Source organism: Tiliqua scincoides, chromosome 1 (assembly GCF_035046505.1).
Source record: "Tiliqua scincoides isolate rTilSci1 chromosome 1, rTilSci1.hap2, whole genome shotgun sequence".
Classification (NCBI taxonomy): Eukaryota; Metazoa; Chordata; class Lepidosauria; order Squamata; family Scincidae; genus Tiliqua; species Tiliqua scincoides.
In genome coordinates this window covers 86,247,930-86,267,484 of record NC_089821.1, presented here as the reverse complement: position 1 = coordinate 86,267,484, position 19,555 = coordinate 86,247,930, and the positions used below count along the sequence as shown (strand labels likewise).

Sequence of the window (19,555 nt, the reverse complement as noted above, 5' to 3'; positions counted from 1 at the left end):
CTTGAGTAACTTCCTTCCTCCCTTTCACCAAATGTTATCTCCCTGACCACTGAAGGAGCAGCAAGCAGGCTTCTGAGCTCTGTTCCTCAATGACAGGCAGCCATTGCTGAAGAGCACCAGCTCCCTTAATTCCACACAGAGAATTCCCTTCTCTGTTCCCTTAGAAGTTGCTGATACCTCAGAAGACATATATGACTGTAAACTGCAAGTATTTCTTTTTAACTGCCTCTGCTCCTTTGTGTGTTTATTAATAGCAACAAACTGACTGGGTGGTAGAATTTAACATAAGAAAAATGTACTTCTGGTGATAGCTCTGCCGGCTAGAAACTCTCTTTTTCAACATGCTTTTTCAGAACTCTTTTTCAGAACTCTCTTTTTCAACATGCTTCCCCCACACTGTGTGTCCTAGATCATAAGCCCCAGACTGCCATAACAGTCCATGCTGGGGCTTCTTCCATGCCTAGTTACTTCATACGTCATTGTACTACTCCATGTGACCTGGGACTTTTGGTGTCACCATTGCAGTGCAGAACGCAGCTGTACAGGAAATACTGGCCAAGAATGGAAGACTGAACATTCGTTAATATCCTACTTTATGTGTACTGGCTCTGAGCTCTGGCATTGAAAATGAATGGTTTTGGATAAAATTCAGTTGTGAAAAGAAAGGCATCTTCCAAATATAAATTAATCTGAACAAGGGCTCTCCAGGGTTCAGTGCTGACAAAAAATTTTCCCATACCGCACTGCATTGTAGAATGATAAAGAAAAGAGCACGTCTCTGAACAGGAAAACGAGCCCATTTTTAAGCTGCCACACCTGTATTTAAAAGGCATGGTTTGTCACTCAGAAGGCATCTTCCATTCAGGTTTGGTCCTTTTTCTTCATGAAATGAAAGTTATCACTTGCTAGAGAAGGTGTGTGACTTACATGGTTATTTGCACCAAGATTAGGGGATCTACTGTTACGTGCTTATGTTTTGATAAATAGGATTTCTGAAATATTCTCTACATAATTATATTAAGGCCATTATTAATCTTGAACACATTGTAAGCCTCATGCATCATACATGATGGATAAATATTTGAAAACCTCCGGGGATTTTTTCCTCCCATATGTAACTGTGACTGTTTTGGCAAGCAGCCAGAATGACTTGGCAGTTGTGTCGCAATTCATGAAAACTGCTCCAAATACAACCAGCTGCAATTACGATGCCACCATCCAGATTCTCTGGCAAATCCCTTTGAAGATTTGATTTTCCAAAATGCCAGGGGGTAAGAACTTAACCGTACATTCCTACAGAGTTTGCAAAATGAATATGATTCCTCTGTTGACCATTGCACAATAAGCACTAAACCATTTAGAGAGATTTAAAAAACTTGGTAGAATCAAGTACCGTGTTGTATTTAAAAACAGATGACAGGGATTCATTTTGTTATTATCTATGGGGATATTTTGCGATGCAAGCATAATATGTGGTTCTCTTTTAACAGTCTTTTTATGGAATTATTGCTTCTTCTTTTTTAAGTACTGGAAACAATGTTTGAGAAACTGTAATTTCTCCAAGGGATTTCCTTAAACCCTCACAAATAAGTGCAGACTGTAGCAAGATAAATAACGACCTTTCTAATGGCCTAAAGCACTAAGAGAAGAGATGGAATCTCCTATGAGCAATCTCCTAATTAAAGAATAACTGCTCCCCCACTCCATCTGCATTAATGATGTGCAGACGATGGCAAGCCTGACACAGAATGTAAACAAATCTGCTTAGTTTAATTAGAAAGGCAGGGAGCATTTCGTTCATTGTAAAAGGTGTGGGCTGAAATGTCATATTCATGTTGTTGTCAATGGCATGAGTGTAAAAAAAAATGCACATGGCCAAGCATATTTTAAAACAGGAGCTTACCAGCATTTGCTGGATCTGTAGTTAAAGTTCATTCGGAAATTATTCTCAGAGGCTTTGTGATAATTACAAGATGCACGGATCCAGAGAAAATTAATTTGCATTGCAAGCTATGACTACTGCACTATATACAGTAGTACTTTGTATAGTGAATTTGAAGCTTTCTTTCTTAAGGCTAAATCAATTTATTTTGTGACATACAAAGAAGAGTTTCTCAGCTTGTTCTAGTGTTTACTACTTTTATACTACATTTTTTTTCCATTTACATCAATTCTAGCAAAAAAGAAGTTTCAGATTCAAGTCATGACGCGAAACAAATGCTCATGTTCTTCTATAATGTGAGTTCTGCCGGCATGAGGTGTTGTAGGAACAAACTAGACGGTACACCAAATGTATAATATGGTCTGATGTTGGTTTTTTTCTTTTTAAACAGTGTGCGGGGGAATTGAGGGGATACGAGTTGGAACCATGATAGGAGTAGGAGGACTTCAATATTCCCCCCCCCCCCGTTTTGATCCCAGTCTCAGCTCCGCATTTCTGTACTATTTTACTTGGGGGGGGGGGAAGCTTCTATTGAAGGTCTATGAAAGCTTTTTTCCTAATTAAACCATTTCTGCCCAATGTTGCATATATGCAACAGGGACCAAATGTGTTCACCTGTGGGCCAGGAAGAAATGGGTTAAAGTAGCATGCATGGCGGCTATGTTCATGGTCAGAATTGTGGTGGGAATCAAGTACTAAACTCCCTTCTTCTGTGATTCTGCCGTTTCATGGCCCTTCATGCACTATTTTGAAAACACCACACACACACACACATGCGCAACCATGTTATGGGAGGAGGTTACTGGGCAGGAGGTCTGGTCTAGAGGGTAGAGCCTCCGTTAGCCTGAAGATAACATCGGAAGGTTGCCAGTTTGAGGCCACCTTGAAGCAGCTGACAAACCGAGCTGAGTTATTTCACCTGCTCTTTGCTGTGAGCGAAGAAGCGTCTTGGCTGCCCTCCATGTGAGAGATGAAGGAGCTGCTTGTCAGCCTGCGTGGGAGGCAACTGGAGGCCAGAAGTGAGTGAGATCAGACTAGAAAGATCCATCTGAAATGTTGTGTGGTTCTTGAAAGAGAGAACCTTCTATGATTGTAAAAATCCCCTTGAGGGATTTAGAAACGCCTGCCTATGTAAACTGCCTTGAATAAAGTTAGAGGAGTAATCTGATGACCAGAAAGGCAGTATATAAATACCTAGTTGTTGTTGTTGTTATTACTGTAGTAGGAAAAGCACATGATCCCATGAGGAGATGGGTTGTGGTGTCAAGAGTGGCCCCTTGGTCTGACAGATCTGGGAAGCTAGCCCAGTTAATACTAGCCCTTTGAATGGAGTGAGTCTGCTGCACATCTGCAGCCACTTGAAGGTCCTTAGGGATAAAAGTAGCACCTGGAGGAAGGAGAGGTTGTGGGTAGTAGAAGGAGGAAAGGTTGGAGGATGGATGGACTGACTAACAAACTGGCTGACTGGCAAACTGACTAACTGAACAGAGACTGCTGGAAGCTGCTGGAGACTGGGGTGCAGCTGTCCAGCCCAGGGGCTGCTGAAAGCTAAGGTGCTGCTAAGGTTGGAGAAGCTCCTGACTGGAGCAGGGAGGAAGGAGAACATCTGCAGTTCAAACAGGCAAGCCACCCTGGTGGTGGTGTCTAGCAGTACTTTCTACAGAGCTAGGGCCACTATTGGAGAAAGAAGGAAGGCTAATTAATTTGCAGTGGACATAAGCCCTCACAAGCAAAGATTTGACAGGACAGTAACCCAATCTGTGTAACATTTAGTTTGACTCTTAGCAGTTGTTTTCAGCAGAAAGCATTTTGGGAAGATAGCTTTGATGAGGTAAAACCACAGCAAGGTGCCCCCCCCCCCTTTCATGGTGTGAAGAATTTTAATTTGGATTTGGAAGCATCAGCACTCATCGAAAGGTGGTATTTACTACTTCAGGGAGTTGACTTCCCCAATGTAATAAACACTAGTAGTTGCCACATAAAAGCACATGCAGAGAAAATAATTACTAAGTGGTAAAATCATCTTGTGATGATGTCTCCATGTTAATAAAAAAGAATTGGGCTTTAGAATCTGAAATAAAATTATTAAAATATGAAAAACAAACTCTTCCACAGCTCAAATTGAAAACATAAATGCAACCTGTTTCAGAGGGATCAGCAACCAAGAGCTGCGTCACATTTTTTACGTTTTACTCATTTCCAACTAGTTTAAAGGCTATGTAACTATTCTGAACATTTATGGATAGCAATAGAAGGATCTGATGAAACAGGACATGCTCACCTGAGCATTAGCAACTATATAAATCAGTGGTTCTCAAACGTTTTAGCACTGGGACCCACTTTTTAGAATGATAATGTGTCGAGGTGCACTGAAAGTGATGCCCTGGAAGTGATGTCGTGGCTGGAAGTGACACCATCAATTTAGGCTTCAAACCTAAGCCACAGTCAGTCAGAGGTCCCATTGCACAGTGTACTCATGCTGTTATTTTGCATAGTTTGGAATTCAAACATTCCAGCTCAAAACTCAAAAGAGAACATGGATGCTTTTCCAAGCACACAGCCTCCCCCCTTTCCAGCATCCCATCTTCCCACCTGTACTGAGCAAAGCACCATACCCCTCTCCCACCAGGAACCTGCCCTGCCCAGCAGCTCTATATCCTGTATTTTCAGCTCTGTATTTTCAATGGCAGCTGAGCTATGTGCTTCACGACCCACCTAAAATTGGCTCAAGTCCCACCTAGTGGGTCCTGACCCACAGTGTGGGAAATGCTGATATAAATAATGTCAACAACAAGTACTGAAGTAAATCTTTCCGTAATATGTTACTGGTCTAGCCAGGGGGTAAAGAAGCTATAACACTGTTCCATCACCAGTAACATTGTTGCAAGCCATATTGAGCAAAATAGAGAGATGGCTCTCCCTGTCCCCCCAATTTGGTGTGACCTTGTTATTATGGTGCAGAAAGATAGCAATAGGGAGTTCCAAGCATCCAGAACAATGTTTCCCAAGCTGTGGTCAGGACCCACCAGTGGATCACGACCGGATTCAGTACTGAGCCATATGGAAAATATTTACTCATGAGTAGGTGAACATGCCTCAGTTCACTTCAAAGGGCAGGCTAAGAAGAATGCAACACAACCGGAATGGTCCCAATTCAATGAACGCAGGTCCCAAAACACTCAAGAAGGAAGCCCCCCCCAGCTGACAAGGAAAAAGTGTTAAGCCCTATGGAAAGTGAAACTGAGTCACACATGCATACTTAATTATGAATAGGCAAACGTGCCTCAGTACCTATCAAAGGCCAGGTGAACACAGGGCTATCAGAATGGTCCCGATCTGATAAACATGGAGCTCAAAAAATGCTCCAAAAGTGCCCCCCCCATAGTCAAGGGATTAAAAACAGTGGCTTGAGTAGCTGGTAAGGTGAAACTTTTTGGGGGGGGCCTTGTAAAGCTTGGTAGTCGCAACAGAATGTCATTTTAGAAAGTGGGTCCCAGTGCTAAAAAGTTTGAGAACCACTGATCTAGAAAGAGTCAAGGCTACTACATTTAGACTGCTCATGGACTTTAGGAGAGTTACTTTGTGCATGATTCTAAATTGTGTCTAGGGAGTGGCACAAAGAATTAAATAACAGCAAGGTGATTTGGCTAGCAGTGAGATTATCTAGATTTGTGGAGTTAAGACTGATGTTGCAGTTATATGGGGGGGCCAGTTTCCACTCTGGAGGCAAGGGAAGCTGCGTTCTTTGTTGTTTTCATGGCCACTTAGGCCAAAAAAGTGCTTTTTCTAGTTTTTTCATAAAACCAGAAATGACGTTTTTATGCCTTTAAAAGGCATACTGAAGGCCAGGAAAGCCCTGGAGGAAGCATAAGAACATAAGAATAGCCCCACTGGATCAGGCCATAGGCCCATCTAGTCCAGCTTCCTGTATCTCACAGCGGTCCACCAAATGCCCCAGGGAGCACACCAGATAACAAGAGACTTGCATCCTGGTGCCCGCCCTTGCATTGGCATTCTGACATAGCCCATTTCTAAAATCAGGAGGTTGCACATACACATCATGACTTGTAACCCATAATGGATTTTTCCTCCGGAAACGTTTCCTGCTATGACATCCACAATAAGCCCAGTTTTATATTTAAAAAGAAACATACATATATAAAGACCTCTATAAAGTTCACAAAGACACATCTGAATAATTTTTTCCCCAAAAAGATTACAAAGAAGTCCTCATGCACTATGATAAAATCACCTTGTCTATCCCTTACTTCTTCTATAGCTGCAGTTGTTTAACACAAACTTGATCTTCAAGAGATCTTCTTTACCATAAAGATTTGGCCCCTTAGAAAATCCCTACAAAAATAGGTCTAATATTAATACGCTGGATCCAAAGAAGTGCCTGCAAAATAAACATCTGTACTCCTCCTTATCACAGCGACAGCCCCCTGTGGCTCACCCCCAAAATCTATTCTTAAAGGTCAGGGCACTCTCTAGAAGAGGGTGGTATGGGTGGGGAGGCTGCAGGGGGAAGGAAGGATCCGTGAAAATGGTCCAGTTTGCATGAACAGAAGGCACTTTTTCATAGCAAGATTGACTTATGGCTACTTTCACCCAGTGAAATCCCCATATTCTTGTAATTAAGAGATGCAGTATTTTGAAATTAACACCTTCAGTATATATTTCATCTGCTGCGTAAATTGTGCTTCATCTGATTATATCCCCCAATGCAGCCTATCACATGGTCCTATGCAGCACTATCCTTATGTGGATTAGGGAGGCAGGGAACAGTGTATTGGGAGAGGCAGGGGAAGCACCAATTTACTCTTGTGAGTCTTCATATAAATACTAGAAATTAACTATATTTTTGCTGCCTTTTAAATATGTTTGATGATACAATACATTAACTTTATAAAATTATGATTTTATAATATAAAGTTACCATTCATGTTTCCTTTTTTAAAATTTCCAGACGAACATAAAATGAGTTTTTAGCTTATTTTCTAATTTTTTTTATTCTACTGAGAAGACAGCAAATTTGAAATCCTTCGACTTGTTAGAAGTTGCTTTTCAATACAGATCCAGCCTTGTTATACACGGATTTGACTCAACACGAATGGCCCCCTGCAAATGAGAAGGAATGTGCTGATCCCTGGAGAAGGGGAAAAATGCACCCCTTTAAAACCACAGTTTAAAAAACTGCTTTTTACTGTTGCAGAGAAACAGTCATACAAGTGATTACAGGTATAACCTAAGTATCCACAGATTGATTTGTTATAGTGCGTTTTTTGCCATCCACTTGAGTTCTTGGAACGGAACTCTCGCGACTAGCGAGTCTCAACATTTATTAGTATAAATGAACTACAGAAAGTGCTTGTTATGGAGTTCAGTAGAAAATGGTTCAACCAAAGATTCAGAGGACAAAAGTCATGTCAGAATTATGCACAGAGGATTTTTCAGAACTGAGGACATTGTATTTTTTTTCCAACTACATACATTGTTCTTTTATTTTCTCCAGTGATTTTGTCTGGATAGCATTCATTTCTTTGGGGAAATGAAAAGGGCACCATCTGCACTTTACATGTGATGATCTTTCCATGGGATATATAGATAATTGCTCCCCAGCTTATTCCTTTTTAGCTAAGAGCGGTGCTTTTCCCCCTGCACAAGTTATTTAATCATTACTTCCTCTTGGCAGGCTTCAGCTTACAGGCTATAACATTTGCTATATAGTAATTGCTTACTACTGGGGGAAAAAATCAGTTAATTAAGCTGTAAGCTAGTTTGAGAGTACAATATATTAATTTCCTTTAACACCCGGATTGACAAGTGCTGGACTTGGGTCAGGATCCAGATCTCCAGTGTACATTTTGCAAAGCAACAACCTAGCTGTAAAACAAATAGTACTATTTGCACACACAAAAACCTTGCCAACCTCCAGGACCCTCTTCCACTGCCATGCTCATGACTGCTATAACATTAAGGACTAGGGCAGAAATAACTGCTTAAGAGTGACAGCAGGAGTTTGAAAGTGACTTATGGCCAATTTAGGGCCAACTTTCCAGTGCTGATGCAGCTGCAATGCAGCCTCAAGGTAAGGGAACAAATTTTCCCAAGCCTTGAGGAGGCCTCTATGACTTGCCCCCTTCCCCACTGGATGAATTGCATGCCTCATTAGCACAGCTGTATCAGTGCTGGAAAGTTGGATAGGATTGAGCCCTTAATGACTTACAAAAAATACCTATTTTCTCTTCTTGGAAAGCTCTGAAAAATACATTTTTGGATAGCAGCCAAGACATCACTAGGTGTTTCCACCTCTCAGTCCCCACAATACTTTTACAACTGTGTTTAAAATATTTGTAACTTAATTAAAAATTATCTATCTACGATAAACCAAAGAGTTTCCTGTCATGATATCTATAGGATATATCTGCATGTGCTATTTATTTACGTAGATGTTTCTTTCAAATTTACACTGAAAAGGTAAGAAACTTCCCTGAAACATGAAGATAAGAACTGGGCCTGAAAGATCAAGGGAATGTGTGAGCTTGTAGAGGCTAATTATAAGAAAGCACAGTATGTGAGTGTCAAATGTATGTACAGCTTTGTAATGCAGAAAGTTGGTGATGGGCTGCAATTCTATACATGCTGACCTGGGAGTAGGACTCAGGTAGGTCCCACTGAACACAAAGGACCTTATTTCTGAGTAGGCATGTCTAGGACTGGGCTGCAATTTATACACACTTACCTTAAAGTCCCCCTGTAAATCAAGTGGTTTCCTCCCACACACATAAAGATGCACATGCTTGTGCAACAGTATTTCATATGTGCTTCACATATTTATAGGTTCCTACACCTGGAGCTGCCTCCTGCAATACCACACCTCTCTTTAAATTTCTGCTCTTAACCAACTTTTGCATGAAGTCTTTGACCCCAGTTCCCTGTTTCCCTTACTATACTGAAATTAAGTCTAAGGCTGTAACCATATCATACATCCTTCTCTGGGAGTTAAGCCCATTAAATTTAATGATACTCCTGAGCAGACATGCATAGGATAGGACTGCAATGTAAATCTGTGCATGTGATAAATAATCGTATATTCTTCCCAAGTTTTTCCTGCATCCACTTCCCTGCTCAATTATGCATGATTAGAAGAGAGTGGGATATTCCTTTAGTAATTTCATTTATTCACTGATCATATTAGTCAGATGATTAAGACTCCAACCTGTACCCTGGAGTAACTGAACATAACTTTCTTCTGAGTAGACATGCATAGGCTCATCTAACATGGCTTACCTTACAGTGTTGCTCCAACTGGATCCATCCTCCATAGCCATATCTCTGTGAGAACAGATATATAGTAGTTAAATTGCTATGGCAATACTAAACAAGTATCAAAGATGTTGCCTGAAGAATGAATTTGATTAGATTATGAGAACAGAGCTGTAGAGATAATTTGAGGATCCATGAAAATAGCTATAGAGCATGGAGTATAGGTTCAAGTGACCACTTTGTAGTTGTCAAAGACCAATTGCTGTCAGATTATGTGAAGTCAACACAAAGTCACTCCACATTTAAATTAGTCACTTCCATGCTCTGCTTGTGAGCTCCTGGACAACTTTGTCCAGTCTCAGTTGAAAATGGAAAGTGGACTAATTGCACATGGAAAAATAGTCCTGCTTGACTAGGTCCAGCACAATAATTTTTGCATTTTCATGTATTGATTTAAAACATGCATAGCCCCCCTCACCAAAGCTTGAGTTGGCCTCCAACAGAACAAAATAAGAAAACCACAACAGAAGAATTAGAAACTATCACCTATAAATACAAAAGAATCAGCAGTAGTCAGGTACTGCTTGCTTTGTTCCAGTGCCAGCGGCTAATCCCGCACCCTGTGCAAAAACTTCAGCAGCCACTGGTTCTAATGTTTTGGAACAGTGACGGAACCTTTAAATGACATAGGAGGGTGGGCAAAGGGGGGGGGATGAAACTGCTATACACTTTTTTGCCATATAGTAAGTTTTCCTGAATATGCCCACAACTTCTAATCCACCACACCAGTTAGGAGTTGTTGCAGTTTTCTTGACTTGGCACCAAACTAGATTGCTGGTGGTAGTTTTGTACTGTGCTGCTGCTGCGGTAGCTAATCAATATTTATATGTCATTGTCAATACACGCAAAGTTCTTGATGTGGTTTACATAGTAAAAGGAATGAGAAGATGATTCTCTGTTCCAAACGGGCTCACTAAAGAAACACAAGGAAGATACTAGGAAAAGCTACTGGAAGGGTGGGATGCTGGGATGAAAAGGAACAGTTGCTCTTCCCTTGCTGAATGTCCAAGAACCACAATTTAAAAGTTTCCTATTTGACTAGCAAGCAGGCTATCTTTATTTCTTTATTTGTTATTTAATATATTTCTATCCCACCTTCCTCCCATAATTGTTTAGACAACTGATTTCCTCAATCACATAGCAATGGGGGGGTGAGGTCCAATTTTGACAGCAAAGTGATGGAGAAAGTGAGGAGTAGAGAACCCTCCATCATCTGTGGTCCTCATTTGTAGACAGTAGCTGCAGGAAGATAAATCATAGTTGGAGAAGAGTTGCTGCCTCACCCATGTGTCTCTTTGCTTTTTAAAACCAGAACCCTATCTCATTTTTCTGTTTTATTCCACCTGTTTCGTGCTTAAACTCACACTGACTTCTTCTGTCATCTAGTTTGACCCATGGGCAGAATTCCCCGGCTATTCAGTTTATGCACATGTCCTGTCAGCCACGAGGGAGAATGAGAAGGCCCCTGGGCACCAATATGAATTTTTGTTAACATTAGAAATGTACTAAGGTCTACTCTCCACTGTGCTTTGTGGTGTAAGCAAACCAAATTTTAATTAAATGTAAGAAAAATAAAGGATCTGGTAAGAAAACTGAAAAAGTGACAGTTTTTGCTGAGCTGCAATCAGTTAATCATTAGTGTAGACATTGATTCTTCCTTTCAGCCTCCATGTTTCAGCAGCAGGGCTGAAGGTCACCTTCTATTAATATTTAAAGAGCACAGAGAGGCTTCAAATACACAGTTGAAATGTCCATTGATTCTTGGAGAGCGGTTTAAAACTCTTCTAACAGAAAGGAAAAATATCACTCAAGGTTCAAGGCTAGCTTTCTTCTACTGTTCAGATTCTTGAGTTTGAAATATCTCATTATAAAAAGTGCTCCAAATTCCCTTTTTGAATTTTGCAATAACATTAATTCACATAGAGGCATATTTTATCAGCAGAAATAACCTAACTTTCCTGGAATGTGGGGTTTTCACTGAAGTACTGAATCTAGTTTTTTTGTTTGTTTCTGTAACAATGATGTATTTATGCGTTGATCCATTTTAATCTAAGACCGGATAAAATATGTGTTATTAAATATTCTTACAAATCTGTTAGGAAAATATTTGCAGATGCATTGTGAAGGCTGCAATCCTATGCACTCTTACATGGAAGTAAGGCCCAGACTGAATACAGTGAGGCATCCTCCTTAGTAAATATGCATAGGCTTGCACCGCTAATCATTTGCTTTGTATGGTTTTGATGGGTGATGGAAATGGAGTTCAGTGGCACATCACACACTTTGCAGGCAGAAGATCCCAGATTCGACCACGGGTATCTTCAGATAGGACTGGTAAAAGCTGTGAACTTCCTGCCAGAGTTTAAGTGAATTTCCTGTGTGAGCTGCTACCATTCAGTGCAGATAATCTTGAACTAGACAGTCTACCAGTCTGACAGTTTATGAGAACTTTTTATGTTCATGATGAGTGTGTCTGAGTTTTGCTGAAGACAGGAGAAGTCTAATACAGAGCACTGTAACAAAGCACCTTGATTCTCTGGATGTGTTGCACAAGAACACCTGCAGATTCAAGGCCCTCTCTTGGTGAAGTGTAAATGTTTACACTGGCACAGTCAACGAATTGCAAGAAAGGGACAGAGGAGGAGATGGAACAGTGTCAAATCAGGCGGGCTTTTGTTGTTGCAAAATCAGCTTAAGATCCTTGAACTAACACTGGATTTTTAAAAAATGGCCAGAAGATCACATACAGTTTCCCCATAATCAGCAGCTACTTAAGGGTTTCACATTCTATGGTCTTCTGGATTGCACAGATTAGGGCAGTGGTTCTCAAACTTTTTAGTTCAGGGACACACTTTTTAGAATGACAATCTGTCGGGACCCCCCAGAAGTGATGTCATTAACCTGGAAGTAATGTCATGAATGGAAATGATATCATCAAGCAGGAAAGTTTGACAAAACCCCACAGACAAAATCAAATCAATCAAATAAATTGAAAGTTTACAATACGTATACGTTTAAAAAAAATTAATTTAAAACAAAAAACCCTCCTAACCCTCCCAAGCAGTTGCTGATCTGTTTAAAAAAACTTGCCCAAACATCCCACGCTTCCTATCCTATCCATGCTTACCTGGGAGTAAGCCCCATTGACTATCATTGTTAAAACATGTACATAGCAGTCTGTTGAAAGTACAATCTGTAACATTTCCCAAAATGCAATCACATCCCATGGTAGCATCAAGTCTAATATAATAAAAATAAAGTACACACTGAAATGAATGGAGCCCACATGAAATTGGCTTGTGACCCACTTAGTGGGTCCTGAACCACAATTTGAGAAACACTGGGTTAGGGGATTCTTGTATTTGTAACCTAAAGGGCACAACAAAAATTATAAATTCTTTCCCTAAGAAAAATAACTAAGAGCCCAATCCTGGGCTCGACGCACCAGCTTACTGCTGGCATGCACTGTTGCAAACGTGCCGTAAGGCACACTTGCAAGCCTTACAGCCAGGTGAGCACCCATGCTAGCCCAGCGCTGGCTGAAAGTCTCCTTCTCCCGAGGTGCCACCCCCCCCGCGGTAGCCTGTGGCACGCAGGATCCGGCAGCAGCTGTTTTCGTGCCGCCGAAGCTGCGCACCACGGGAGCTCAGGATTGGACTGTAAGGGCCCAATCCTATCCAATTTTCCAGTGGTGATGCAGTTGTGCCAATGGGGGGACTGCATCCTGTGGTGGTGGGGGCCAGTCACAGAAGTCTCCTCAAGGTAGGGAACTGCATTGCAGCTGTATCAGTGCTGGAAAGTTTGTATTTATGTCTATGTTCTAATACAGGGAAATGAGCAATGATCAGTATTAGATTTCTCCTCAGGGAAAGTTTGAAATGCTGGAAATGCTAATCTTCAAATTGCCTACTCTGGTATTGTGAGACTATACCCAAATATACTTTAAAAAAAGAATTACTGTCCTTTACTCCAGAATAGATCTGGAGTACTTTCCTTGACTTCTACAGGATTTATTCTGCATAAAATGGAGTGAGACATGAAGCATTTCAGTGCAATACTATGCTCAGGGCAAAAATGTAGTGGACAATGGCTCTTAACTATCAAATATACCTTGGTTCCTTGCACATATTTCTCTTTCCCAACACTCTCAGATAGCAAGAGCATTAGAAGTTCAAGTGGCTCTTTGGTTACAAGGGGAAGAGAGGAGGAATGTAACTTGTTTTTACTACTTGCTGCAGGATCTATTGTCTGTGTCTAGCACCCAGTGGAAAAGTGGGCACTGCCTTATCTTAATACCCTTTACTATAATGATATTCCCCAAATTCAAACCTTTGGTTTATTATGCTAATGTCAGATGTGATAAGCAGACTCACTTTAAGAGCCCAGTTCTACCCTTTTCCTCCCCCTGCTGGTGCAGCCATGCCAAACATGGGTGTGCTGTATGTCGCTAGCAGGGTTGGGGCAGATTGGGAGGCCTCAGAGGCAAAATAAAATAATAATACAGGTATTTCTATACTGCCTTTCCTGGTCCTCAGATTTCTCCTTAGACTTTATTCAAGGTGGTTTACATAGGCAGGCAATTTAAATCCCCGTGGGGATTTTTACAATTTGAAAGAAGGTTTCTATCTTTCAAGAAACCACAACATTCAGATGTTTCTTTCTTGATCTGGTCGCGCATTCTGGCCTCCATCCTCCCACACTCAGAGCGGATGGAATAGCTTGGCTCAGCTTGTCAGCTGCTTCAAGGTCGCACAGTGCCAGTGGCCTCGAACTGGCGACCTTCGGATGTTATCTTCAGGCAAATGGAGGCTCAACCCTCTAGACCAGACCTCCTGCCCTTAAATTCCTTTACACCTCTGTAAGCCTCCTGCTCTGCAAGGGTCTCCTCAGATCTGCACTAGCAAGTGGGCTAGTGCAAGTCTGAGGCAAGAAAGGGGATGGGGAGGCTTCAGGAAAAGGGGATAGGATCTAGCATGGGCCATTGCTGCTGAATCCATCCCATCTGCAGTCTCCCTGCCCCAATATGCTTCCTCTCCCCTAGTTTTGCCCTTCCCCACCCAGTTGTGCCCTCCCTCATTCTCCTGTCTCTCCTGCTGACTTACTTGTTCTGGTGAGTGTTTGGAGAGCCAACAATGCATAATGATGCTTTGGCCTTCCCGCCAGCATTCCCAAAAGTATGCTACACATTGTGCTACCAGAGTGCCTTTTATGACTGACACTGACTGCTTTATGGCAGTCAGAGCCAGTATTGACAGCTAGTTTGGTTAGGTTTGGGCCATTAGTCTGCCTTTTCTTTAGAGTCACATCGTGCTGCATCCTTCTGTGAGCTGAGTCACTGAACATTGGTGGACCACAACCAGAGGACCAATTTTAATCACTGAGGACAGATTTTAGTTGTGGGACTGAGAGTTATAGAAAAATGGTTTTTTAATGGCCTTTAATAATAGGAGACAAAAAAATAAGACATTAATGGTAGATTTGTCTTCCAACAATAAGTGGTAGCATTAGTTAGAACTCAGTAGAGGCAATGGTTTTCTCTCTCACTACAAGAGTTAAATTACCACAGCAAAGCTGGGAAGATTATGTTATTCAGATAAATGAACTGGTTCCATATATTCTGATAACTAAACCAATACCTTAATTTGCTCATTTACTTCAGCTGATGTAGTATATAAGGCTAATCATTCATTTTCATGTTTCATCCACATTAAGTGCGAAATTAAAAAATGTTTTCAAAGATGTGAAGAGATGAATATTTCTCTGAATACACTCCACCCACAGTGATTAATTTTCTTGTGCACCTTGGTTTTTTTAAAATTCAAAAGACCAAAATATTTTTTTCTTTCAGTAAGTGCAATCACAAAAGTCTAGGCCTCACACTAACGCAAGACATTTGTTTTATAGAGTTTCAAATGAACATGAATAGTTAAAATACCCTCTGGCACACACACAGCAGTAAGGGATGTTCTTGAAAAAGAGATCAGTCTTTGTCTCATTATTCATGGAAGTTCAGTTTGGGGGGAAAATATCTACATGGGAATTCTCAAAGCCCCAGAATGTCAGAGTTAAAGGTCAATCAAAAACATAGATAGAAATCAGAAACTAAGCTACTTCCTTGTGCTTTTGCACAAAATATCCAATGTGGCTGTTACCTGCTTTAGATCAGGCCACTCCTTAGGCAGAATGTGACTATGAATATCAATTTTCATCTCTGGAGATTCACCCGAGGATCGGTTTTAATAAAGACTTCTTGTTATTTTGTTTAACCTTGACTTATGCCCATGTACTGTCTGTCCTTGTAGGGGTAGCTTTTCATTAACTTAAGCTGCTGCTCAAGTCTTTCCCCCATCCTATCAGAATGCCCCTTTACACTAACCAATCAGAAAGCCAGCATTTCAAAAGAGCTGACTCAATGTAAAACGGAGTGGCATGTGTATAATTTATGAGACTGATAGTCTTGATAAAGAACAGTATGGTGCAACAATGGAAATATAAATGCTATTAGAGTAATTGATTAAAAGTTTTAACTACTTATCTGTTAGTAGTTTTCCTTCTCAGTTGTGTGATATTTTGTCTGCTCTTGGCTTCAAAACACTCCCAAAGCTCAGGTTAAATTTTGTAATTGAATTAAGGGCCCAATCCTATGGTGTCCAGAACCGGTGCTGAGAGCGCAGTGCCAGCACTGGGTGTTGCAAAAATGCTCTAAGGCACTTTGCCACCTGCAGGAAACACATTGCTGGTGGAGAAGCCCATGCCAGTTGGTTTTGGGCCTCTGTGCCAGGAGGACATCAACAACAAGGCACTGAATCCTATACTCCGACATGGGTCTCCTTAGTTCTGCGCCAGCTGGCACAGATCTGAGGAGACCCATTGGAGGCAGCAGAGTTCTACATGGGATAAGGGAATTGATGTCATAAATTTCTGATGACATAAATCATGGAGTAAGGGAACTGATGACATAAATTACTTCTCAAAGCTTGACTGTAATGCCCAATTGTTTTCACAATTAGTGACAACTCCATTTCTCCAAACATGTTGAAAGCCTATATAATTTCAGATTTACAATCAAATAATTGTCTTCCAGCCCAGTAAAACTACACATTAGTGGTAGTGGTTCAAACACTTTGCACTGATATTTTTTGCCATCTGTATCCCATGCTGGAAGTCTTACTTAGTACTGGGGAATCTTGGTTCATCCTTCTCACTGCCTGTGATTTGCATGCATTATGAACTAGTTGGCTTCAGGGAATCTCTGTTATAAAAACATCTGGCCCTGTAGACTTAAATACGAGTTAGGCTTCCTTGCACAGTATACATGTTTGACATATTTGATTGAGGGAGAACAAAGTAGAGAGAAGTCGTGCAAAACAAAAAGTAAATGCAACAGTCTATATCAGGGGTGTCAAACAGAGGGCCCGGGGGCCGGATGCAGCCCAGGTAAGCTTTTTGTCTGGCCCTCAGGCTCTCAGCTGCTGAGCAATGCTGAGGTATTACTGCTGTAAGGGCAGCCCACATGAAAATTGGGCTCTCCCATATCTTGAAATTTGATCAAGATTTGTGTATTTTTTCTTCTGTCATTTGCAGCTAATGAGTTCCTAAGTGAGAAAAAGCGCTTATTTTTGGTTATGACCTGTTTAATGATATCACTTCCTGCCTAATGACATCACTTCCGGCCCTCAGCAGGCATCATGAATGCTGTTCAGCCCTCGGTACGAAATGAGTTTGACACCTCTGGCCCATATGTTACAGGCATTGTGTGAAACTCAGGCATTCTATAGAATGCCTAATCATTCTAATCTATAGAATTCCTGGCAAAGTATGAAATAAGCTTATTTCTTTCTGACCTTACATACTTTACCTAGGAATTATAGAATGCCTATGTGTTCTATAGAATGCCCATGAGAAAAAAGAGTGTGTGTGGAAAGACTATTTGGTGGATATGTGTGGGTGGGTGGGGAGAGAGGCAAGAGGAAGATTCAGCCCTATTTCTATTTCTCTTGTCTGTGACTTATGTTTCTGTCTATTTTAGAGGAATTCAGCAGCTACTTGTTGGGATGAGCAGTTTGGTTTGCTTCTTAGAAAGTATGCCTAGAATTGTAGGCTGAAGTTGCAATCCTAAACACATTTACCAGGGAGGAAACCCTATGGGACCCGACTGAACTTCTTAATAAGCATGAACAAGATTTCTCAGTAATAAAAACTGAAAATGCAGAGCAGTAGCTTCACGTATGTGTGAGAGGAGAGGTTCCCACAGAGCTCTTTCCCCAAGGTATCATCCATAATTGAAATTCAGTTCCATGGATGGCAAGATTAAAAAAAAAAAAGTTGTGAAAGCAAGAAATGAATAGTAAAAAATGCGGGAACTTTGCAATAAAGGCAGCTAGCGTGCCTGTATGGGCACACTAGCAATGATTGCCAGGCTGATCCCCCCTATTAGCCGGCAGCAGGGCTTTGCTGCCAGCTGATTGGCTGGCTGGCTTTGGGGGGCTGGACGACTGAGCCTGATCTAGACCCAGCTCAGTTCCGTTCCTGGAAGCGACCGAGTAGGTCGCTTTTCCAGGAGCGGAGGAGAGGCTACCCCACAACGGGGCTTGGAGCACGGGGACCCGCGCTTGCAGGCTCCCGTCTGTAGCAGCTACCAGCAACCACCATGCAAGCACGGTGGGGCGAGAAAAAGTGCTGCTGTGGCGTCTCTGCTGGGATCGTGCCCTTCCGTGGCCTACTGTATTGTCAAATTAGAACACAGGGGGTGGTGGGCCCCCATTGGGGATGTTCAGTCACTGGGGGGTGGACATGGGGATGAAAGTTCAGACGTTGGGCGGCAAGGCCACAAAAAAAAAAAATTGTTTCAGCATGGCCCCCCCTCCCCTCCCTCCTCATCGGATGATGAGGAGTAAATGGCACAGTTGCAGGCCTTCTTGGCTTGCTACGACGCGAGACAAAAAGAAAAGGCCCTTCGAAAGGCGGGGCAGGGGGAGGCTGAGGCTCGCCCGCATAGTCGCACACCCGGCGTGGATGCCGCGGGCTCCGCACGCCTTATGGGCAGTGGAGGCCTTCTCAGCCCCTAAGGCTGGGGGGTGTGTGGTGCGGCTGCCGCAAGGCAGGTGCTGGCCATTTTAGGGTGGCTGCATGGCACGGAGGGCTGTAAGGGCCCAGGGCCATTTTGTTACTAGGCAAGGGCCAGGCCTGGTTACTACTGGGCAGGGAGAACACCTGGGAATCCTGGGTGTTGTAGGCTTATACCACGGAGAACGCCTGGGAATTCTGGGTGTTGTAGACTTATACCCCAGACTTTGAGATTACAATTGCCAAGTATTTTAGGGTGATTAGGTGGAAACACAGGTGCTCATCCCAATGCCCAGCTTCGATATTTCCGATCTATTTCACCTCCTGCGTAGTTAAATGCTCATGCCCACCTGACTTGTGCAGGATGTCAGGTTTACATTTCCTCAGGAAATGCCCTTATTTTGAAGCCAGAAATGTCATTTTATTTGCATTAGGAGGGAAACCTGTTAGGCCCTTTTCCTCTTTGCATTCTTTGTGCTTAAAATAGGTTATGATAAACCTAGCTCAAAGATATAATAGCACAAATCCATAAACCCTCTGCTTTAACAATATCCTTTTACAGGAAACCCTGCAATCTTCTTGTTAGGAAAGGGTTTCATTGTCGGTGACAGTGAAGATTTTATAAGGCTAGGGTTTTCGCAATTACTCCTCATAAGTGGATGATGCCTTCGGTACCCTGCTTAACAGGTATGGCCAGGCTGCTGCACATTTACCAGGTGTGGAGCCTTGTGCACATAGGCACAAATGTAATGGCTGGCAGTTTTGCCAGTATTAACCCACCCTTGTGGGTTAACCCACAAGTTATTAACCCACCTAATGAGTTTCCCTGCCTTTATTCCTTGAGAGCTGCTGCACATTTAACAGGTGCAGTAGGCAAGTACGGATAGGCATAAAAAGTAATGACCTTTTCCAAGGCTTGTGGTTGGAATTATTAACTCACCCACCTTATGGGTTCCCTCATAGGGGAGTGGGGCCTTTGGTACCCCATTTTAACAGGCATTATTAACTCACCCACCTAATGAGTTCCCTGCCTTTATTCCTTGAGAGCTGCTGCATATTTAACAGGTGCAGTAGGCACGTATGGATAGGCATAAAAAGTAATGACCTTTTCAAGGCTTGTGGTTGGAATTGTTAACTCACCACCTAATGGGTCCCCTGCCTCTATTCCTTGAGAGCTGCTGCACATTTAACAGGTGCAGTAGCCATGTGCAGATAGGC

General features: G+C 42.1%; 1 protein-coding gene across 2 annotated transcripts in view; it reads right to left on the bottom strand.

Moving 5' to 3' along the window:
• ACMSD (aminocarboxymuconate semialdehyde decarboxylase) overlaps window positions 1-19,555 on the bottom strand; it is a 71,520-nt gene that overhangs the window by 27,881 nt on the left and 24,084 nt on the right. For both annotated transcript variants that reach the window (XM_066611885.1, XM_066611887.1), the window contains one exon: window positions 9,236-9,280. In XM_066611885.1, the coding sequence (XP_066467982.1) occupies window positions 9,236-9,280 (45 nt within the window). Of the gene's footprint in view, window positions 1-9,235; window positions 9,281-19,555 lie in introns of those variants that run through there.